Source organism: Xenopus tropicalis, chromosome 2 (assembly GCF_000004195.4).
Source record: "Xenopus tropicalis strain Nigerian chromosome 2, UCB_Xtro_10.0, whole genome shotgun sequence".
Classification (NCBI taxonomy): domain Eukaryota; kingdom Metazoa; phylum Chordata; class Amphibia; order Anura; family Pipidae; genus Xenopus; species Xenopus tropicalis.
Window position 1 is genome coordinate 105188082 of NC_030678.2, and position 25152 is coordinate 105213233.

At 36.9% G+C, this 25152-nt stretch overlaps 2 protein-coding genes across 7 annotated transcripts in view; both read left to right on the top strand.

The window, feature by feature from the left end:
* senp7 (SUMO specific peptidase 7) overlaps positions 1-12668 on the top strand; it is a 40565-nt gene extending 27897 nt beyond the window's left edge. For all 6 annotated transcript variants that reach the window (XM_031896988.1, XM_031896991.1, XM_031896992.1 and 3 more), the window contains 9 exons: positions 433-549; positions 1120-1242; positions 3452-3544; positions 4880-5073; positions 8287-8336; positions 8491-8528; positions 10383-10451; positions 12077-12227; positions 12353-12668. In XM_031896988.1, coding sequence (XP_031752848.1) covers positions 433-549; positions 1120-1242; positions 3452-3544; positions 4880-5073; positions 8287-8336; positions 8491-8528; positions 10383-10451; positions 12077-12227; positions 12353-12496 — 979 coding nt within the window. In that variant the 3' untranslated portion in view covers positions 12497-12668. The remainder of the gene's footprint in view (positions 1-432; positions 550-1119; positions 1243-3451; positions 3545-4879; positions 5074-8286; positions 8337-8490; positions 8529-10382; positions 10452-12076; positions 12228-12352) is intronic.
* A 4237-nt stretch (positions 12669-16905) lies between these two features.
* The window catches only part of impg2 (interphotoreceptor matrix proteoglycan 2), a 46066-nt gene continuing 37819 nt past the window's right edge, over positions 16906-25152 (top strand). Inside the window, exons 1-2 of the mRNA XM_012957622.3 lie at positions 16906-17472; positions 22926-23171. Coding sequence (XP_012813076.2) covers positions 17394-17472; positions 22926-23171 — 325 coding nt within the window. The 5' untranslated portion in view covers positions 16906-17393. The remainder of the gene's footprint in view (positions 17473-22925; positions 23172-25152) is intronic.

Sequence of the window (25152 nt, forward strand, 5' to 3'; positions counted from 1 at the left end):
AGTGAATTATTTGCTATGTAAACAGTGTAATTTAGGAATAAAAAGTACATCATAAAAATCATGGCAGAATCCTTTAAATTTGGTTGGTTTGTGCATAAGATCTTATTGGAATAATTGTATTCATTTCTGTTGGAGGGTTCTGCAAGAATGTTTAATCTGATTAGGACTACAGTGCAGATGAGACTTTGTTTAGACAAAAAAATGGTTAAACACACAATAGCTGATAAACACACTGTAGAAAAAAAGACAGGACTTCTGCTTCAATGAAAATAATATGGCAAGTACAGGATAAGAATAAATACTATGTTGGGTCAAATAATTTTTTTCAATTTTTTTCAATTTTGGTGTTATTGACCTTTCAATCCAATTTGTATAGGGATTTTTGAAATATAAATGTATTACAGACTAAAGGAATTTTCCCACTATTTTTAGACTGATAGTCTATCCTCCTCCTCCAACAAAAGGAGGTTTGTGTGTAACAAATGAAGATCTGGATTGCCTGGAGCATGGAGAATTTCTTAATGATGTGATAATCGACTTCTATCTCAAGTGAGTAACATAAAAGTGCATACAATAATATGAAAAAAATATTAAAGGCTAAATATTGCAATACATGGGATATCAGTAAATAAGATTTGTTTCTTTGGAGACTGTAGTACTGTATTAATGATTGTAATCATTAATGACATGCCAGCTGGAGCTTGTTAAGTAGAAATGACTTGGAAAGCTAATTATGTGCCTAGATAAGCAGTTTGATGGGAATTGTATTGCCAGATTGTGGATTGTTCAAAGACAGAAAATTGTGGTTAAAGCAGAGGATAATGTGTATTGGATACACAAAATACCCAGTGTCTGTTTTAGGGAAAAGATGAATGCTTGCAGAACTGCTTATTTAAAATCCAATTTACAAACCTAACCAACATCCTCACTTTTTTCAACTCATTTTCTCCAGACTTCTTTTAAAATATACCACTTGTTCTTCTTTGGTATATATTTATCATGCTGTGTAAAAAGTGGAGTAAAACATCACCGCTGATTTTGCTTGATTTGATTAAAAATAATCTTGTTTAAGTGTCCATTTGGAATATGCTAATATTTTAGTTTTTTTATTGTCTGCAGGTATCTTCTGCTGGAAAGGTTTCCAAAACATTTTGCAGAAAGATCTCACATTTTTAGTAGTTTTTTCTACAAGTGCCTGACAAGAAAGGAGATTGCCGCAAATGAGAGCTGTGCATCACTTCCGTAAGTTCTTAATCGTCAAATTTGTCATTTTCTACAGATATTTATTTCTGTGTTTGTGTGGGAAAAGAATTATAACCCCCTTTGATTTGTCCGTTGGATAAGGGGGATGAGGTCCCTAAACCGACATCACCTATGTCCGCCGTTTTAATTAGCCTTATATCGCCCACGCGTAGGTGAACATATCGGAAAAAGATCTGCTTGCTTGGCGACCTCATACAGTGTATGGCCACCTTTAGGATTAAAGCAGATTATCTCTGTTGGAGGTAGAAAGATCAGTAAAGTAATCATGAAATGCTACACTCATATCCAACCATGACTATAATTAATTACAACTATAAGTACAAACACAATTTCCAAAAAGATAGGCATTCAATTTAGCATATTTCCAAAGTATGGGACCTGGGGTTTTCCAGTATCGTGCTTTTTAAAGTACAAAAAATTTGTATTTCAAAATACAAAAAAATCGTATCTGATCGTATAGTGGCCGAAAAGCACGGTTTTTCGTATTTGAACGATCATACAATGCAGGAAAACCTTGCTGTCTTTAATACTTTTGTGCATGACTTTGGAAGCCTCCCATAGGGGACTCAGTGGCACTCTGCATCTCCAACCTGGCCCAAAGAAAGTCACAATACCGAATCTTGAATGAATCCGAAACTTTCATACTCGGCGCGACAATACGATTTTGTTGCAATGTGTGGAAAAAGTCGCAGTAAATATGCAAAAGTTGTAACCTTTACAAAAAATAAAAATTTTTTGTATTTGGGCTAGTCGTACTTGATTAATTTGCCCCTAAGTCTACTAAAAAATAATTTAAACATTAACTAAACCCAATAGGATTGTTTTGCCTCCAGTAAGGTTTAATTATATCTTGGGATCAAGCACAGGGTAATTTTTTATTATTACTGAGTAAAAGGAAATCCGTTTTAAAAAATTTAGGATAACGGGTTTCCGGATAATGGATCCCATGCCTGTATATATTGTATATGTGTATATATATATATATATATATATATATGTATATATACAGAAAATAATAATCATCTGTGGCCAGCACACCCTTCAATGCTTTATCAAAAATGTTATTGAAAATATATTGTTAAAACCGACGTTTCAGTCCTCATTAGGATCTTTCTCAAGCCTTTTTTACTGGAGGGGTATATAGAGGGGGGTGGGTTTGTATGGTCTTTTGGTTTGTCCCTGAGGAAGAGTACAGTCAGTACTCGAAACGTTGGATTTTTTTCAATAAATTTTTTCACTTTATTGTTAAGTCCTTGTGTGTGCGGCTCTCTGTCCTCATTATATATATATATATATAATACACACACAATCTATAGGTTTTCAGCACACCAACAGGCCGAAAGCCATAAAGCAAGTGAAAGTGCTGAAAAGTACTGTGAAGTGTTCAGTGCTAGGCAACATCAGCCTAATAAAGTGTTAAGCAGCATTAACATAATAAAGTGACTTAGTGAAAACTGTTAGTCCAAAAATTACAGGTATGCATAATATCATATAAAAATTCATATAAAATTCCATACAGTAAACATTTGCAGTGAGAGGCTGATGTTGCCTAGCACTGAACACTTTACAGCACTTTTCAGCACTTTCACTTGCTTTATGGCTTCAGCCACTTTATGGCTGTACACTGTGATGTCACTTCCTATTGATTTACTGGTTTTTGGTGATAGAAGGCATGGATGCCCTGAGAAAGGTCCCGATGGGGACCGAAACGTTACGCCGGCTGTTTATGCTGTTTTGAATATATGTTTTGATTTTTCACAAGAAATCCCGGGGTTATATAAATATAAACAACGAAAAGACATAGCACTCGCAGGGCACCCAGGCAATGTATATATATATGTGTGTGTGTGTGTGTGTGTATTGCAAATCTGATGCCTAGCCTTGTACTATATTTTTTTGTTGGGTATTCTTTTACTATAACCCTGGCATGTTGTTATAGTGTCATAAAGAAATTTTGACTTGCATCAGTACAGTACTTAAAAATTATGTAGCTACCTAATTGTAGCACTTGGAAATGTATATCCCTAAAACTTGGTATGATACAAACTAAATATGAAATAATTTGTATGCATATAAAAAAATCCTTAAACACAAACAATTCTTGGCATATGCAAGACATTGGAGGATTTGCAGACTGTGCACTCATTGCTTAACACTAGTATTTTTTTTTTTTCTTTGTCAATTCCAGAGCAGCTCAGCGGCGACATCAGAGAGTGAAGACTTGGACTCGTCATGTTGACATCTTCACAAAAGATTTCATATTTGTGCCAGTTAATGAGAAGTAAGCAATAGTATTAGGTACTCAGATATCATAAAAAACATGTTGGTTTCCTTAAAGGAATACTGTCATCAGTTAATAGAGCTTCTCCAGCAGAATCCTGCATTGAAATCCATTTTTTAAATTATGTTTAATTTTGAAATTTCGCATGGGGCTAGCCATATTCTTAATATCCCAGGGTGCCACAGTCATGTGACCAGTGCTTTGATAAACTTCAGTTACACTTTACTGCTGAGCTGCAAATTGGAGTCATAGCACCCTCCTCCATTGCCTCCCCCCCCCAGCAGCCGATCTGCAGAACAATGGGAAGGAAGCAAGATGGCAGCTCCCAGTAGATATCAGAATAGCACACAATAGTAAGAAATAGTAAGCTTTCTGAAGAGTTACAAAGTGCCATTGTGATTTGGATTAGTGGAAGAGTATATATGCTGAGGACTTCCCATACCAGTCAGTTGAACTGAAGAAGCTGCTCGGATGAGTAGTGAAACGTCTTCAATGATTACTAAACAAGTCCAGTTGCTTTAAATTTATTTATACTAGATTAAGGGGCCGATTTACTAATCCACGAACGGATTGAAAGCATCCGAATGCGTTTTTTTCGTAACTATCGGTATTTTGCGATTTTGCCGTCGCGACTTTTTCGTAAATTGTCATGACTTGCGCGAATTGTCTCGACTTTTTCGTAGCCATCGCGAAAAAAATCGGAAAGGTTTGCCCGCCGTTTACTTGCACTCAATACGAAAAAAGTCGCGACAATTCGCGCAAGTCGTACCGGCTACGAAAAAGTCGCGACGGCGACGAAAAAATCGCAAAAAATACGAAAAAGTCGCAAAATGTTAGTTTCCAATCCAATTTTTTCCCATTCGGGATTCGGATTCGTGGATTAGTAAATATGCCCCTAAGTGTTTGTTGATTTTATTTAAAACAATTCATTAAAAAAAGAGCAATAGAATAAAACCTGTGGAAAATAGACTTGAAATTTTAAATTTGTATTCTACGCGTCATTTTCAAACAAACAAGGTCTCAAAAAACCCTGAAGGATATTAAATACCCGAATTGAAAAAAATTGCTTAAACATTCAAGTTTAGGAAGCCCAAATTTGGATTTATAAGTTGTTTATAAGCAAGAAAATTTGCAAATCACAGCAAAAATTTGAATTTAAGCGTTGATTAACCAGTCTCTTAGTTTAAATCATTATGCACACTTATATAGGTGTGTGTGAAAGTTACTCGCTAATTACATTTTTTTGTTGCATTTGTATATTTTGACGTAATGGCTCTGTGTATGTTTGTGTTTGTGTTTGATTTGTTTTTAATTTTAGACGGTTTTCTTTTGCAGTTCCCACTGGTATCTTGCAGTGATATGCTTCCCTTGGTTAGAAAGTGCTGAATTTGAAGAGAGAAACTTTGATTCTACTAACCTATGTGGTAAACCACCTAAAGAGGCCTCAAATACTACATGTTCAGTTATTGTGTTCAATGACCATCTTGAAAAAGAAGAGGAAACTATAGTTGATGACAGCAGTTCTGATGGTGTGTTTTGTTAGCATGACTCGTTAGTTAATACTACTCTGAAATGTATATGTAGCTTACCTCAGACGTGACCGCTTTCTGTCCTCGTCCTAGTAATTATAACAAGTAATTTGCTCCCTATATGGTGAATATGGTTTAAAGAGATCTCTATTATAGGAATCTATACAACCTATTTTATGTATGTAGTGAAGAGACTAATATAATGATAGCACATGTTGCATTATTAAAAGTAGGGGTGCCCAGATTTTGTCACCCTGCGATATACTCTTGCCGCCTGGCCACTGCCATGAAATCTACCCTAATAAGAATAAATAGCAAAATCTATCACATGGTACAAGCCTCAAGAAAAAGTATGGTGGGAAATTTCCCACCAGCGCAACAAGCCAGTGTTAGCCTGTTCAGTGTTTGTGGGTCAGTTAGCATTATAAACACGAGTTTATCAAAATCTGAATTTATTTTATATCAGGGCAGGGGTAGTCCATGAAAGGTGCGCTGCTACTTACTGTGTATAGCGCTCATTTTTCCTCTTGATGTGCTTTCCTCTTGGCGCGACGTATGCATTCCCCCAGACACAATGACATACGTGCGCATTCCCCTTAGACACGCCGTACTTACGCATTCTCTTCTGCGCGTTCTTATGGACGAAGAAGAATGCACTCTTAAAGGAGAATGTGAAAATAGCTTGCGGTCTACCATAACTTTAACTGGGATCGACTGGTAGACAGTGATCAACCCCTGGCCACCCCTGATTTAGAGTATGAGAAAACAATTTTGCATCAGTTTATTATGCCAACTGACAAGATTTGTTAATTTATCCAATATACACAAGAAACATGACTGTTCATATTTCTTCTTTAACCCTTTCACTGCCAGCCTTTTTGGACCAAAGTGGCAGTTTTTGAACATTTTGCACTGTTTCACTTTAGGGGCCTTTCCTCTGGGGGACTTTTAGTTTACCCAGGGAAACAATATATTGTTTTTTTTTCTGGACAACCTAAGCTTTCAAAATATGGTAGAAATTTGGTGTAATTCCAATTCTGTAACAAGATATAGGCTTCTAAATGTCTAAATTTTTTTTAAAAAAATCACATTTTCCATAACATAAACACAAATACCAGAAACAAAAATTATTTTATGCACAAAAATACAACTGATTTGGAAACTCCCATGTCTCCTGGACGTGCCAGTACCAAATATATATAGTTTTATGAAGATTTCTCACTTGTATAGGTCAAAAACTCCCAGCAGTACACTACCAAATTTCCAAAGCACTGCTTCAGAAAGCTGCATACTTTAGATTTCAAGGCCAAAAAATCCACTAACAGAAGGTTTATCCCAGAAAATTACACATTTCTGGAAAGAACAGATTCTGGGGAATCCAGAATAGGCACAACTGTCTGTCTACTCCAAACTATCAACTGTCGCAATGCTTTCCTATGTATATTGGTTTTTATCAAAATTTGTGATGAAAAAAAAATCACTTCAAAGCTTCCAGTCTATAGTATCTGATCTACTATAGGTCATAAAGTAACCAAATAAAACACCCTAAATATGAACGCCAGGGGTCCACTAAACAGTTTGATGCACAATATTTATAGGTTTACCAAAGTATGTGGCATGTAGGGTCCCCAATGTGAACATACCCCCATATGATCTGTCATTTCTGTCATTTCAGCTCCTGCAAAATCAACACATTTACATCATTATATGTTGAATAAAGCTAGTATAAAGTACGCTCACCCCAGAAATCCATATATTTTTGGAAAGTACACATTCTCCCATGTCTTTCTACTACAAAGTACCAAGCCGCAAAGCTTTTCTAAATGTAGCAATTTTGATGACATTTCCAAAAATCCCCTCAAAGCTTCCATTTTGCAGCATCTTATCTCCCACATAGCATTAGGTACCAAGATAAAACACCCTAAATTTGAACGCCAGGGGTCCACTGAACAGTTTGATGCCCAATATGTATAGGTTTACCCAAATATGTGGCATGTAGGGGCCCCAATGGGAACATACCCCCATATGATCTATCATTTCAGCTCCTGCAAAATCAACACATTTACGTCCTTCATGTAGGATATTGGTACAAAAAAAGTACACTCACCCCAGAAAACCATATATTTTTGGAAAGTACACATTCCCCTGAATCTAATGGGTACACATTTCTTTTTACTCCGAAGTACCTAGCCGTAAAGCTTTCCTGTTTGCCGATTTTTATGACATTTCAGAAAATTTCCTAAAAATGTTGCAATTTGCTGCATTTATCTCACACAATTTCTTGCATACAGAGGAAAATCACCCCAAATAGGAACACCAGAGGTCTACTGAACAGTCTGATGCCCAATATGCATAGATATACCAAAGTCTGCGGTATGTACTGAACCCAAAATGAAAATAACGCATATGGATTTCTCGCCTGCCAACTAAGCTTTTGCACAGAGCCCCCTGACAGTGTATTATGTGCCGAGACCCCCCAGAAAACCATATATTTTTGGAAAGTACACATTCTGATGAATTCAAAATAGGTAAAGTTATTTTTCTACACCAAAGTTACACATGGCAAAGCTATGCTAAAACAGATCAAGAATACTAATACAGGAATAAAAATGCAATAAAACCACAAAAATTGTGTGAATTAGTGAAACGACAAAATAAGTCACACGACAGTGTAATTAGTGGTCAGAATATCTGATCCAATAGTCACGCTATCAAAATAAACAGTTTTTAGGGAAAAGAAACTAAAAACAAAGTGGTAAAAAAATTTTTAAAAAAAAAAAAAAAAGTGTTTGTGTATACATGTGTGTACATGTGTAAAAGTTGTGTGACCGTGTGTAAGTTTGTATATTAGTGTATATGTGTGCAAAATAAAAAAACAAAAAAAAGGAAAAGAATAAACAATATATTTTTCCCCTCCTCCCACATTTACCATGCAAAATCAAATCCATGAGGAAGCAGTTTAAGTAATACTGACACTGAAAAACTACTCTTCAAAATATTAATGTACATAAAAAGTTACTTACACAAGAGTCTAGGCTATGGGTTCCTAAATGCATTCTGTAAGTAATTACTTTCAAACTGATCTACAGATGGTACAGATGTAATAGTAACCTTTACATGCTTCCAGGAATCGAATACCAGTTAACTATTTTTGTCTTGTATAATTTAATAAAGAATGTTACATTACAATAATTTTTTTCTTTTAATTTGTAGATTCTACTAGGCCATCTCCTCATTCTGGATCAAATAAAAAAAAAAGTCGGGTAAGTTGAAAATTTACAGGGCAGGTTAAAAGATACATTTGCCAATGAAAGTAGAGTACTGCATTATTTGTTATATGAAAGGATTGTTCTTTTGTGTTTTGTTTACCAAATCTTAAATAATCTGATAATTTACTAACACGCCAGTATTTTACAGGAAACTAAAGGGAACCTGTGTAGGAAAGTCTGTAAGAGGTAAAAGCACTTTCTTTTGTATTGTTGTATGAAACTGTCCCTGTAGTGATCCATAACAAATATACTCATAAGCCAATAACATATATTTCTGGTAATTTACGTTTTCCCCCAAATGAATCATTGTCTCTTGCCTATTTTTGAGATTCAAAAAGGATGCACTTACTGGGGTAATAGAATTGATAGGCTACTCCTGGATATGTTTAAAGGAACAGTAACATCAAAAAATTAAAGTGTTTTAAAGTAATTAAAATATAATGTGCTGTTGCTCTGCAAAAAAATATGGTGTTTTTGCAGAAAAGCTACTATATAAATCAGCTGCTGTGTTGCCATGGGGGCAGCCATTCAAGCTGGAAAAAAGGAGAAAAGGCACAGGTTAGAAAGCAGATAACTAGTAGATAAGCCCCATATAATGGGGGTTTGTCTGTTGTCTGTTATCTGCTAAGTAACCTGTGCCTTTTCCCCTTTGAATGGCTGCCCCCATGGCTACACAGCAGCTTACTTATATAAACTGTAGTAGTCTTTCTAAGGCAAACACACCAGTTGTAGCAATGCAGGGCAACAGTACATTATATTGTTATTACTTTTATACACTTTTATTTTTTGGTGTTACTGTTCCTTTTAAGGGGGTGTTCACTTCTTAGTATTTTATAAAATGGACGGTTCTTACCAACTTAGCTTAGCTTTTTTTTTTTAAATTTTAATTTAGTTTTTAAAATAGGGGTCACTAACCCCTGCAGCCAAAGAAAAAAACTTACTCTGGGAGGCTATAATTTTACATTGTTGTTGTTATTTGCTATTACATATCTTTCTGGTCAGACCCTCTCCTATTCATATTCCAACCTCTCTTCCAAACTGCTGCCTGGTTGCTAGGGTAAATTGCACCTGCAGCTGCTACAATTTCAAAATGGAGAGCTGCTGAACAAAAAGTTAAATAAACAATTTAAAACTGAAAGAAGACTAATTGCAAAGTGATCATCACTCTTACATCATACTGAAAGTTAATTCAATGGTAACAACCCCTTTAACCAGTTTCTCCCTTGGTTCTGCTTTTTCCTCTAAGCAAGAAAATGCAGTTCTGTTTTAAAAGGAATGATAGTTTTTAAAAAGTGTCTTTTAAGTTACTATAACTGTCCTTAGGTTACCTTCACAGATTCTTTTGTGTGGACCCCTATCCTTCAGTGTAATATTTAAGACATTGAAGTGGATTCCTACCCCTGCTAATCTTCTTTTACCATATGGTGAAAACTATTTCAGCTGGTTATTTTCTAGTGTGTAATATAAGTAATTGCCTACTTACTTCCTCAAATATATGATGTTGGCTATCAGTTTAACTGTCTACTTACATGCCATCACATTAATGTTTTATACTTTATTTAGTGAGGAATACTTGAAATAGGCTTCTCTTGGCATTACAGATTTTGCTTTGTCACGGCTCCCGGCTTGTTGGTTTGAAAGCTCCAAAGAATTGTTCTCTTAATAGCTCTTCAACGTAATTTATGACATACAATTCTAGCAGAATTTGTGAGAGGGATTTGACCAAGGGACATTTCTAATTCCGTTCCCATGGGGTGGGTTTATTGTGCATAAATTTGCTTCACTGTGGGGGCTGTACTGGAAGGAGTGCGCTGAAACACTAAACACAGACATTACTGTGCATATCCAATTTAATCTGTGTTTATTTTATCATTGCACTCCCATCAATAAAGTCTCCATAGTTTATACTGGAGTCACTGCAGTCACATGCAGTAAAATGCACAAAAAAGCCACCACAAAAAAACTGTCTAGGGCCCTAACTGTGCTGTTTTTATATTTTATTTATGCAGAAGTGTTAACATGTGATTTTGTACTTTCTAGACCATGCCTTCTGATCTTCGATTCTTTGAAATCTGGATCTGTTCAAACTACTGTACAAGTTTTAAGAGAGTGAGTAATAATTAAGTTTACTAAGTAAATTTTAAGTATACTAAACATATCTTTCTCTTAACTTCTGACAGTGCCAATATTTTCTATATTTTTCTGCAATATTATAATTAGTACAGAGGAATAATAGTCTTTAATGTAGTTTCATGGTTTTCTTTCCATATATATATTTAGCAGAGAAAACAGTGGAGCTAATATAAATATTTTCAGAAGAGATATGTACTTATAAATGATAATGTATGCCAGGGCAAACTAAAATTCTTTAATGTTACAAAAAAAAACAAAACAACCCCACCTTTCTTATTAGGAATTTGCAACATTTTTCATCAGGTTTCACCACAAGAAAATGCCCATAGACTCCAAAGGCTTAAAGCAAAACAAATTTACTTGTCACAATTTCTATTATTTGGTTATTGTAAAACATCTTTTAACAACTCCCTCCATCTTTGAGTAAGAACAGCCCAGTGCTATAATGGAGAATGAGCACATTTTATTTTTGTCTGAAACAATATGTAATCAGCCATTTAATATACAAAGGCATACTGATAAGAGTAAAACATTTCTCTCTCATTTCTCACTGTCCCAGTGACTTGGTAAGAAATTAGTTGAAGGCCGTCTGGAGATTTATCAGTGCTAATTTATTTTAACATTTCATTGCAGACAGCTAGAATCACTGGAAGTATGCCTTATCTACATAACTGACATCTTGATAATTGATCTCTTGATAATGTGGAGGTGCATTTTTTCAGGAGGCAGTTTTGAAGACATGCCATGTTTGTGGCACTTTCTGTTGTCCGCAATGGAAAGTAATTGCAGTCTCCTTCACTAGGGTGTTTGGTGTTGTACTTCAGTGTCTGTTATTATCTTACATGGTGATATTCTAAATCAGTGATACCCAACCAGTGGCTTGCGAGCAACATGTTGCTCACCAACCCCTTGGATGTTGCTCCCAGTGGCCTCAAAGAAGGTTCTTATTTTTGAATTTCTGTCTTGCAGGCAAGTTTTGGTTGCATAAAAAACAGGTGCACTGCAAACAGAGTCTCCCGTAGGCTGCCACTCCATAAAGGGGCTACCAATTAGCCAATCCTAGCTTTTATTTGGCACCACAGCTACATTTTTTATACCTGTGTTTCTACCTAACACTTTTTCCATTTGAATGTAGCTTGCAAGTAAAAAAAGGTTGTGGGATCCCATGTGCATTCCACACGGGGCTGATTCTCAGTCTGCAGAAAAATGCTTGCCTAGAATCAGCCCCTCCTCTGGCTTCAGCCTTCTACCTTGCTTGCACCTGGAAGGTATCCGGCCAGGTCCTGGGGCGTGCGGCAGATATCAGCTTTGAAATTCAAACTCTCACATTTTTTGCCAATATCCGTGGCATGTACCTGCACCCAGATGCATCGTGTCCGCCTGGGTGAGGCTAATGCTAGCGGATGGGCTGATTCCCAGCCTGTGTTCTTCCACAGGACAAGAATCAGCCACATGGGGCTGATTGGTATAAAAAAGTCAGTATAAAAAAAAGATTGCTGCACTATATGCACTGTTTACTAAAAGAAACAAAAACTGTTAACTTTCAGTATATATTTTTGCATTCTAGTTTTTTGTTTTTTATTTATTACTTTTTCTTGTAGGTACCTCAAAGTGGAATGGGAGGTTAAACGAAAAACTATGCGCGAGTTCAGCAGGTCAAATATGCGAGATTTTTATCCTAAAGTTCCAAAGCAGAATAACAGCACAGACTGTGGTTTATTTCTTTTGCAGTATGTAGAGAGCTTTGTTCAGGTATGCATCAAGTTACAGTTATATTTTAACTGGTAGACTTCCAAGCTAGATTACCATTTACCTAATGATATCAAATCATAATTCATCTGGTTTGTATATTCATATTTTTATATTTTATTTTATAGCAACCTATTGAAAATTTTGATTCTCCAATACATTTGGAAGACTGGTTTCCACTCACTGTGGTAAAGAGCAAAAGAGAAGAAATTAGAGACCTGATCCTGAAACTACATTTACAGCAGGATGGGAACAGTGGGAATAAATGTTAACCCATGTACTTTGCACTGAAAAATTACACAATTGCTAGGATGCAGTCTGCCTTATTGTTTGTGTGAAAAGATACAACGAAGCTTTGTTATTATTTTAAATACCAAGAAACTTTATTTAAATGAAAGCTGTTATGTAAATATTTAATAAATATTTGTAATTAAAGTCTAAGAATCCTGCTTCTAAAAAAGATCATCTTTATGATAAGCTTTTAAAGGAATGTTGTTCAGGAAAAACATATGCTATTTGCTATCCTGAAAATATATAAGCTCCCTATTGAAATGAGAATATATAATTCATTTATAAAAAAGGTTGTTCAGTGTTAGTAATATGTCTCTCTGCATGTAATCTAGTTATGTAAAATTTATTGGTATGTGCTCCCTTTGCTTAGAAGATGTATTAGAGCAAACTGTGACCGCCACAAAACTGCATGTAGGGGGTATAGGGAAGTGTACATTGATTATTTTAATAACATTTTTAATTGATTATATTTAGAAAGTTTCATAGTTCCATGAGATAAAGCTTTAATTGTAATTTTCATGATAGTTCCCATTTATTATTATTTATATAGCGCCATCAATTTACGCAGCGCTTTACAGAATAGAGGGGTACAAAAGACAGAACAGTTAACATGTACATATAAACAATTCACAAAAATGGTTTGCAATTGCATTTGGATGAGGATCAGAGACACTAGGGGGAGGGCCCTGCTCGCAAGAGCTTACATTCTAAAAGGGTGGGCTGAGACATAAGGTCAGGGTAACTAGCATGGCGTTAGAGTTCATGTAGGTGTGTAAAGTGACAGTAAGTGCGGAGTGGAAGTTTAAAACGAGTGGTTAGTGAATGTTTGGGGGGTTTAGGTTATAGGCTTGAGTGAAAAGGTGAGTTTTAAGAGACTGTTTAAAGGCTTGGAGAGTCTGGAAGTGCCTAATGGGACGGGGAACAGAGTTCCAGAGGATGGGTGCAGCGCGTGATAAGTCCTGGATGCAAGAGTGAGAGGAGGTGATGAGTGAGGAGGAGAGGAGGAAGTCATGTGTAGAGCAAAGGTTATGTCTGGGGGTGTACTTGGGGATTAGGGTGCTTATGTAGAGTGGTGCGGTACCAGTGAGTGCTTTGAAGGCGAGCATCTTGAACTGAATTCTGTACGTGACAGGTAGCCGGTGCAAGGATTGGCAGAAGGGGCTGCACTTGTGGATCAGCAGGAGAGGTGTATGAGTCTGGAATTAAAGGGTTTATCTTTTTTATGTAGACATGAAAGGGTACAGTTGACTGAATTCCCAGAATATTCATCCTTTAATTTTGTTAAATACCGTAACAGAAGTTGCCATATTGCCTTGAATTGTTAATGGGAAAAATATGTTGTCTTTTCACTACAGCATAGTGGTATTTATTTAATAGAAGGTGGTGAAGTGTGTTTGTCAAGTTGCTTTTTTTTTTTTATACTAATGTACATAGATGTATGTATGTATAACTTTATTTATAAAGCGCCACAAGGGTACGCAGCGCTGTACAATCTTACAGAATACAAAATTACACACCGGGAGGACAAGTGATATAATAAATACAGTAAATATATATATGTATATATAAGTGCCATGTGGTATGAGACACAGTAGGAAGGAGGTCCCTGCCCCGTAGAGCTTACAATAGATATAAAGTGCTGCTATATATGGTGCCTCACCAAACTTTCTGGGAGTTCAGCAGTAGATGGATGTTCCCTTAAAAGCATAAAGTATTTGAACCTTCAAATGCTCATGTATAAAATATACAGGTTCTTATATATTTGTGTTACTTATACATACAACTGCTGGAAATGGAAAAACAGGATTATTTGTTAAATGAGTTATGAACAATTTAAGTAAAAAGGTGCCATTCATCAACACAGTATGGTGAGCTGTGCAAAAATGCGCTGAACCCGTTAACCACCTCCTTTCTAATAGTGGATTTGTGTTGACTAATCCTATCATGTATTGGTTGACCCGTTTCCCCCACATACGCAAGTCCGCGCGGAGACTTCTGAGTCACATACATAATGACTCTTTATTTAAAACCTGCGTCTAAAAGTCACAAAGTATGAAAAAGTTGCAGAAAATACGCACAGTACGACCAAATACGAATTTTGTGTACCTGTCGTACTTTGATATATGTGCCCTTATATGCTTAACATTAGCCCTAGGATGTGCACTGTCAAAGCGCAAAAAATTATCATTATGTGTTGGTTTTACGTATAAACCATGGTGTCCAAAAAGATAACGGGACACAGGTATCCCAGTAATCCTTAAATTATTTAATTGTGTAGATCAGTGCTGTCCAACTTCTGCGGTGCCAAGGGCCGGAATTTCTCTCACATAGATGGTGGAGGGCCGCTAATGGAAGCCAGTTTTGGCCACTCCCCCATTTTAAACCACACCCACTTCAAACCACACCCACTTTATCACAATGGTCGCTGATATCAACCATCATTCATATGTTAAAGAATTATATTATGTCATATTAAGACGTACCCTTAAATCCATATGCCTTCTCCTCCCCTGTGGATAGCACAGCAACCCCCAGCATATAATTACACACCTTAGGGACCATTTAATGGCTATTTCCAACTGCTAACAAACTCCCAGAACAAACCCCTGCCAGGTTCACCTCCCACAGGCAGCATAGGGTAGGCAGTGTATGGCACACACAGGCAAAACTCTGCCTGTCCTATGCTGCCTGTGTGTGCTATACTCTGCCTGTCCTATGCTGCCTGTGGGTGCCATACTCTGCCTGCCCTATGCTGCCTGTGTGTGCTATACTCTGCCTGTCCTATGCTGCCTGTGGGTGCCATACCCTCCCTGCCCTATGCTACCTATGTGCCATACTCTGCCTACCCTATGCTGCCTATACACTGGCAGCATAGGCCAGGCAGTACATACAATGTCTGAGGTGTGAAGAAGTGAACAATGAGGGTGATTACAGCCTGAGCCTGAGGTGTGAACACTGCAGGGGGTGAACAATACAGAGATTAAAAGGTGTGAACAACACAGGGGATTACATTTTTAAACAATACAGAGGGATTGCATCCTGAATCTGAGGTGATAACCATGCAGGGGGCCAGTTAATCACAGTACTGATGCCATTTAAGGCTAACATAAAGTTAAGCCATCAAAGCAGCCAGACAGGTGGGGGGCCATGCGGCCCGCGGGCCGCCAGTTGGACAGCACTGGTGTAGATGATTATGAGCTCATAATGCCATTACAAAACAGGTGATCTAGAAGCTGCTAAGTACACCCCCAGAACTAGCAGCAGGTCACATCCTCAGTGCAGAAATGCTGCTGTCTCCACGTGAGATGCCATAAATACATGGTGCTTAAAGTACTCTAATATTGCCAGGCATTGAGCTAATCCTTTGTCTGATGTCTGCTGCTTTTTAGTGACCTTGCTCTGTAATGATAAGATTTGCTTGCAAACAGTTTTTTTTTTTTTTTTGCATCTGCCCAATAAGGCATGAGGGATTATTTACTAATGCATAGAAGCCCACCACTTGTAAAGTCACAAACATTATCATTAGGGCTACCATTGGGATCAGTGGGGTGTTCAATCAGGGGACCTATTGTAGAGGGGGGCCCCAAGAGTATATATTAGATTTGCAGGGGATGGAGTATGGCTAGGAAGATTGGGGTGTGGCCTGGCTGGGAGTGGACCAAAAAGATGTGTATTTCTATTTCTGTGCTATTTTACACCGCTTATGACCATTGTGGCAAACCCACTGAAAAGAATAGCTTGTCTTAATTATAAAAGCGCATATGTCAGCATGCATACACCTATTTTTACACTATTATTTTTCCACCATCTAAAGGTGCCATACACCTGGCAGATTTCAGCTGCCAATCTGGGTCCTTCAGATCAATTCGACAGCTTATCTGCCAGTGTATAGTCACCCCCCAACAGGCCAACCTGACCAACATGTAGCCTAAAATTGTCGAGATCTCAATTGGGCAGGTTTGATTTTCCTGTTGGATCAGGTACCGCTTTGGCTTGTTGATGTGTTCCTCAGTCCAAAAGCGCCTGTACCCACTATATTAATGGCAAAAAGGTGCCCATACACGTGAAGATCTGCTCGCTTGGCGACCTCGGGGGGGCCATATTTGGGAACATGTAATTCTGTTCCCAAATTATAGTGGCGACAATGGGGCAGTCGGTTTGGGGGACTGCATCAACGAGCCGATGTGGCCCCCGATCCGACTAAATCTTTTAACCTGCATGATCGATATCTGGTCAATTTCAGGCCAGATATCGGCCGGCACTCCTCGTTCCTGCCCCTACACGGGCCGATAAGCTGCAATCGGCCCGTGTATGGCCACCTTTAGTTGGCCTCTCGATAGCGGATCGCGACGAGTATGGCCATCTTTAGACATGGTGTGTGCAAATCTCTTCTTTCTCACTAGAACAGGAAACTGGCAAATTGCTAGAGTTTTCCCTGAGTAGACTGGAACAATCAACATATCTAACATGCTTTAGCTCTTTGTGTTTAGTTTGATATGTTGTAATTGGGAATGTGGAGTGGCCTCTTATGAATAATGCAGCCATTCAGAGTGGAGTAAACAAAAACAATGGATGTCCCAATAAAGGATGCTTCCAGTCCCAACCTCTAAATGGGCTGTCTCTTCACACCATGATGAGCCTGGCTAAAGAGCTTAAGTGCGTAGATTAAACCTTAAAAAAACTGTGTCCTGTCTCCATCTGTTACACAGAGCTGTCAATTTCCCTCCTGTGTGGTTTCAAAACTAAATAGAATGTTTAGTCAAGCAAACATGTATTTTTCTCTAGTGTCTTAAGGATCTGAACTTTGTTTTTTTAGAATTTATCTGATTAATCACAGACACGTATACACATTTCTTACTCCAATCAATTAAAAAAAAAATGGAACATCTTCTATGGCACCTCTTCTTGGGGTTCCTTTGCCTTGCACTGATGGATGGAGAGAGGCAAACTCTTGCAGGTATGAGATCTTCCTCTTTATTGCACTTAAAGCAAATGTATCCTTGCTTCTTGTTAGGTTGTACCTCCCTTCTAATAACTAGAAGTACCTTTTTTAATATTTGGTTGTGGTTAGTTCGTGTTCTACCATGTATGTTCTATGATAGTATTTTTGATAATTATTTGTTATTATTATTTGGTAACATTGTGCACTACTAACGGGAAGAGGGAATTGTCTGTACTAAGCTTGAAGCAAATTAACAGAGCATTAAAGTATAGGGAGGGGGCACAGGGCAATGCAGGAAGACTTGGATCTTCAGACTGAGGAAAAGGTACAAATACATCTTGACTGCAACTCTTCAACTATTTAGAACTAAATTTCCCATCACTCCCTGACAGCATTTGGCTACTGGTGGAATGCTAGGAAATGTAGTTTGCAGTTTGAAGGCCCATAGTTTGTCATTGCTTAAAATAAAATATGTAATTAATGATTTTGCTTGGCCTCTAGAGCAAGTGTTTTTTTTGTTTGTGTATTTTCTGCCCGTGGTTTACTAAATAGGGATTTTTTTACATGAGGTTCCAGTATAAAACACTTGAGCAGATGGAAAAGGCTTTGAGTAAGTGTCTGCTTAATAAATCTTCATCAGCAAAATTTGCAGGAATCTGATGCTAAGTATAAGATGTGGTTTGGGCAGCAATCCTGTGTTGTATTGAGTTGTTTATACTGCCCCAACAGTCAATTTTGTCAAACCCCACCTTGCAAAAAATACAGCAGCAATGCTGCATGGTGGTAAATGACTTAGACCCATGCCTGCTGGTGGGATACTCCAAATGGCATTGCCTCACAGGGGCCTGAATTTAAATAGTCGTTTCCCTGTATGAGAAAGCTTATCATTAGGACTAACATATACAGGTAAATTCAATAAAAGCCATTACTTGAAAAAATATTTGCAATGCAAAAATGTATTGCTTTGTGCCAACGGTTCTTCCTCTGTGCAGATTTAATATAGCTTTTGTGAACCTGGAAATTGTTTAGTGACCACATCTGCCAGTGGAAAAAAAGCATTTTATAGTTTGTTCCAGTGTACTGTATAATAAAACTTCTTACTGAAAAAGTTATTTTTATGCCAAAAGAATACACCATCTTTATGCATGCTTTAAAGTGCACTATGTGCAATGCAATGATTTATAAAGAATAGTACATTGCAAAATGAATATTTTCATTCTTATTTATTTATTCTGCTTACAACTTTTGTTACATTTCACCCATGGTATTTTGTAAACAGTGGCCCTGCAGATTGTACAAGGTATTTTTGTGCAGTTGCAGTGAGATAATGAGAATGCACTGGTGCAGAAGGAATGTCCTACTTTCAGACTTTCTGGTTTCCTGTGCTACTTGATCCAACAAACAGAGGGACACTGACAAAATGAGTAAAAGCCAAACAAATATTGAGAAGGCATAAGATATATACCTGGAGAATCTTATTTGTTGGCTTTAATGAAATATAATTATTCAGTTTTCCCTACTGTTTCTATATATCTTCTCATATCTTACTACGTGAGATATGTACTGTTTTGCAGTTTGTAAAATAAACTTTTGCAAATTCTTATTCTAGAATTTGTAATTTGGTTTGTTACAAAGTAGCAAAGGAATTTAAAGGAATTCTTTCGCTTGGTTGGTATTGCTATGTAAATATGATATATATATATATATATATATATATATATATATATAAAATCTTTGGAGCAGTCTGTGATTAATATATACATTATATATTATACAGGTATGGGTTCCCTTATCTGGAAACCCGTTATACAGAAAGCTCCGAATTAAGGAAAGCCCGTCTCCCATAGACTCCATTTTAATCAAATAATTCAGAGTTTTAAAACTGATTTCCTTTTTCTCTGTAGAAGCAGAACAGTACCTTGTAATTGATCCTAACTAAGATATAAATAATCCTTATTGGATGCAAAACAATCCTATTGGGTTTAATTAATGTTTTATTGATTTTTTAGTAGACTTAAGGTATGGAGTTCCAAATTACGGAAAGACCCCTTATCCGGAATACCCTTGGTCCCGAGCATTCTGGATAATGGGTCCTATACCTGTACAATCAAATGCACTCTATCTATCTGGTACATCTACATAGTTAAACAACCCACTACTTAACTATTTGCAGAAGGTGTAAATCCAACTTCATTTTAAGTAACATTTCCCATTAATTGGGGCACTTGGAGAATGCAGCTGTGCAAAAAGCTCTTCTGGGCAGGGCCCTCTTCACCTCTTGTATCAGTTATTGGTTGCTTTGTATGTAAATCTGTATTTTCAGTGTATAGACCCATTTATTGTACAGCGCTGTGGAATATGTTGGCGCTTTCAAATACATGTTGTTATAATAATAAACTCTATAGCCACACAGCTGTATTCCTTTTAATGCACTCCTTTTAAAAGTAAATCTAATTAAATACACTTAATTTTAAAACATCATTCCATATGTAATAATTAATTCCCCTTTCAAAGGAGTATAAATGTTGTAGGTACGTGACTTTCTAAGTCTCACAGTCATTAGTGGACTGGTTTTTGATCTGAAGGTGGCCATACATGGGCCAATCGTAGCTGCTGATATCGTTCCCTTAGACTGATTCGCCAGCTTATCGCCCTGTGTAGGGGCAGCAATGACAGGTCTGCCCGACCGATTTGTGGCCTCAAATCGGGCAGATATCGATTGGGTAGGTTAAAAATTGAGTCGGATCAGGGACCGCATTGGATCGTTGATGCAGTCCCCAAACCAACTGCGCCCATTACAGTCGTTATAATTCGATAGTTTGTAGTTTGGCCAAATGACCGAATCAGCTTAAATTCCCCCGAGGAATTAGGTGGGGATATCGGGAGAAAATCGTACGATATTTGGTGCCTGTATGGCAAGTCGGCGAGTCGACCGATATCGCAGGAGGTCGACTCGCCGAACACCAGGTTGAAAGATTTTGATCGGGCGCCATAGAAGGCACCTGAGCAAAACCTGCCTTCAGGACTGAATCGGCAGAAGGAGGTAGAAATCCTATTGTTTCTACCTCCTTATCTGCCGTTTCAGCCCTGAACGGTTAGTGGCTGATTGAACGATCTTTCGTGAGACCGATGGTCGCAAAGATCGCAAATCGCCACGTGTGTGGCCACCTTAAGGCACAATCTCATTCAAGGCCTTACCAATCAGGTATTAGCCTGTGCTGTTTTTCTTGAGTATTATAAATGTTGATGTTAATGCTTTTTAGAACTATTGTTCTCAGACTACAAACTCTTTGGTGGTAGCGTTCACTGTTCCTGAAAGTTTTAAATGTAGAGGGAGATTAATAAAACTACCAAAAGCACCAATACACACAAAGAAATCCTTAGGAATCTTCAAGAATAATTGACCTCTATAGAGCAGTTTATAATTTTAAAAATGATTATGAAACAAAGTTTGGAGACATGATAGCTGGAAATCGTTGTATTTATTATTCCCATAACCTTAATGACCTTTCCACTACCTCATAATAATGGACAACTACAGCCAAACTCCTAGAGTTTTAGGACCATTCTGCTACTGGTGACAAAAGAGGCACTCAGGTACATAGATGACTTCATCCTAATTTGGTCTGGGTTGGTATGTAGGGACTTCTATGATGTTTTCCAGATGGTATCATTAAAGATATTTGTTTCAAAGGATGACAGCTGTCATCCCTATCAGTCATTGGGCATTTACTTGCTGGGCATTGAGATAAACACACCTCTAGAAGATGCTCAGTCACCTCTATGAAACAGAATATGGTCTTGCAGTTTGTTTTTTTAAAGAGGTACTATGAAATGATTACATGAAATGACTATGAATTCATGTTTATCACACAATGTACAGTCTAGCTGATTAAGGCAAGGGCAGGTCAGACAGAATTACAGGTATAGGATCTATTATCTGGGACCTTGTTTTTTTATATAAGGGATTCTCTGTACCTAGGATCGTCATACATTAAGTCTACTAAAATATTTAAACCTTTAAAAAAACCTAATTGGATTGTTCTGCCACTGTACAAGTTATCATTTTATTATTACAGACAAAAAGGGAATCCTTAAAAATCATTAATTTTTTTGTAATAATTTCCTTAAAATGGCCTTCTTGTAATTCAGAACTTTCTGGATATTGGATTTCCAAATAAATGATCCCATACTTGTACATAAACAAGGTATTCTACAAAAATAACTGATTTTAATAAATGGATTTATCTATTTCTAAATACATTTTGACAACAAAACACTACTTATTTTGACACCATTAAATGCAAGATACAGTTATAAAGTCTGAGAGTGGTTCAGGGAACATAGCATCCAGTGATATAATGAAGTAATGGCACATTTTACAAAGCAAAATGAAAACAAATTTTGTGATGTTAGATTTGATGCTACTGAGACGGTTTCACTGGGAAGGTGGATGCACAAGATTTCATGAAAAGTGGATCAATGCAATGTTTTTATTTATTCATGAAAATATATGGCAGTTTAATATATGTGGTCATTTTAACCTGGATCTCATGAGAAGATTATGTTTATGTTAGATTTCCTCCTAACTTTCTTTGCATTGTATTTCTAGAAATATTTTTTACTACCATGTAGGGTTAAGGGTTAATCCCATGCTACCTGAGAACTTACCCCAGACAGCTAAATTATGTCACATGTTTCCTCTAATCTTGATGTCAGGATCTGTTCCCTTTAATGTATTTCAGCAAAGAAGTTTGCTTTTAAATTCTACCCCTGCGTCATGGTTGAGCACACGTGCTGGAAAGAAGCTTAAGCCAGCAAAACATGCGTATCTGCCATGCTTTGCAACTAAAAAAAGAACTTTTTCCAAATGTCTGTCCATATGTTTTTATGGGTTTTAGAGGCCTTTTAAAATAATTTCACAGAATAGGAAATAAGAATGCTTATTGGCAGAAAAAGGAAGTAATTTGTATGAAGCGAGTCTCCATTCTCTTACATATCATTGTGTTTGATTGTTTCACATGGTGTAATTACAACAGGGGGGCAAAATGCATGTGTAAATCAGCTTTATATTATATGTGAGCTGCTTGTAATTTTTGGTGGTTTTATTCTGCTTTTAATGTAAGCAACACTTGGGGAATTACGGATAAATGGAAACTCTTCAATACACACACTCCCCTTATTGATAATGTCTGTTTAATGATTGAGTGACTTATGAACTGATGGAAGTCATTGTCAGTAAGCTTATTATATTGAAAAAATTTGAGAAATAAATGTTATTGTTACAAATTGTATTTTGGAAATAAAACGGTTATAAAAGGGAGTTTATACAGCTACACTGTAAGTGATAGAACAGCAACCATTTACCACTAACATAGAGGCAATGAAAACTGCAATGAAGCCTTGCAATGCAATGAATGTGTCGGTGCTATATAAATGAAATGAATTTTCAAAATGTTTATTTTCAGACCTCAGCACATCTGTGGAAAATAGCTTACAAAAAGAAACAACAGATTTATTTGGAACAGAAGTTGGAAGTGGCTCACTGCATGAAGCACTAAAGTCGCCTCCAGCCAGTGCAGCACCGCAACTCTATAGAAGTTTCCTCAGGAGGAAAAAAAGATCCATTTTATTTCCAAATGGAGTCAAAGTATGCCCAGAAGAAACTATCGACCAGGCCCTGGCAAATCATATGAAATTTTTTAAACTAAGGGGTAAGACAAACAAATTTCAATAAATGTTAAACTTAGAAACCAACAGTATTTCATAAACCGTAAGTGTAAGAAGCCACCACACCATTTCACTCCTTCTCAAATTCTTGCAGAGGCCTCCAAAGCCCTATCAGACATATTTTTTCATTCCAAAAAACAATACATTTTCACCATATTAATATTTTTATCTGACTTGTCATGCCAGTAATTTTTAGTTCTGTCTTTTTTATTAAAGATCCCCCTTTTATTTCTCACAAAAAAACTGTTATGGAAGAGGATAGGATTTTGTTAGGATAAAACATACCCATAAATGTGCATTCCTTTGCAAACCATCCCACTAACTGCAAGGCTCCATGAGATTGCAAGATACTGCAGCCCTAGAAATAGTCAAAAAGGCTGATACCATTTTGCTTAAAACTAGGGGGGGTGTTATATGAAATTTATTTACCCATCTTGTGATACTAAATGCTTGAATCCACCAAAACTTCATAATACACAATAAGGGGGATGTGGGAACACTCCAAAGCTGAGTAAAAATATATAAGTATAATGGAAATGCTACTGATCTGGCAAAATTAGCCACAAGCATACAATGCTGTTTCACCAATAATTTTGTATCTCTGCAAGGGCCTATACTTTTTAGAAAGTTATGATCATATGATCAAAATTGGCAATTCTACATCAAAGTAAAAATTACTACATGAAGGTAAAACCCATATCTCCCAGCTACATTTTTCATAGGCTGGCACCTCCATTGCATAGTTACATTTCTTGGGATAAGTGTCTACTGACAAGGGCATTGGTCCCAGTCACAGGGCTTAATCCTCCCCCGCCATTAGCTTTTATAGGAAAGACGTTGCCAATGCCACAGCATTGGTTACACTGGCTTAATCCTTCATAAAATTAGGTAGTGGGAACAAGACTTTAAATAATGCATATTAGGGTTGGTTTGCAAGCACTGGTTTTAATTTGTCCCAATTTAGTTTCCTACAAGTCAGAAAATTACATCAAACATTTAATTGGTTTCTACCTATTGCACCTGTTTGAACGTATGTTAGTAAATTGGCTATTTTATTTGGAAATACTAGTATGGCAAGGGTACTTGTGCTGTCTTTCCTTGTAGGACAACTTTTTTTTACTAGATAAAAGGGCCTGCTTGTAGTTTACATATGTACATAGAAAACAAACATTTTGTGGTTAAATCCCTTCTGTTAATGTAATGCTTGTGTGCCATTCAGGAAGATGTGAGTGGCATAGTGCAGGTAAGGGGTATATTATCTGTACTGCTTGGGATTTGGGTTTTCCTGGACAAGGTGGTCTATTTGGAACACCATCCATTAAGGCTACTAAAACATTTAAACATAAAAAAGCAATAGCATTGTGTTGACTGTGTTGACACAAACACTAGGTTAGTTATCATTATCAGCTATAAGGTCCCTTTTTTTAACGTAAAAAAAGGAATTAGTAAAAAAATAAGAATTAGATACTGTATGTTAGTGTAACATCAGTGCTTTGGGCCTATTACTGTAGAACCACAGCCTAAAACAGCTGAACCCCAAATATTACAGCATAGATAACTTGACTCAATTTGCACACACAATATTGACTTATAGAAAAGTTTGGGAAATAGTACTGGTTTATGCATATTAACCCAATCAGTCTACTGACTGAGGGAATGAGACAACCATAAGCTCCTGCCAGGTTTTCTTTAAGACTATAGTATATCCCTAAACTAAGCTGGTTAAACAGCTGACATTGTCATTAATGAAAGGAGCAGGATTTGAAGGTGATTAATAGGACTGCTAAACAGCAGGACATCAGTTATGTAACATTTATAACCTTGGTCTTAGGAAACAAATACAATACTGTAAAAAGATCTTTGCTCACATGTTGACTGTTAGGAACAGAACATTGCTAATCTAACTAGCAGGATAAATTATGTCATAGCTTAAAGAGTAGGTATCAACTGCATACTTATAATCTG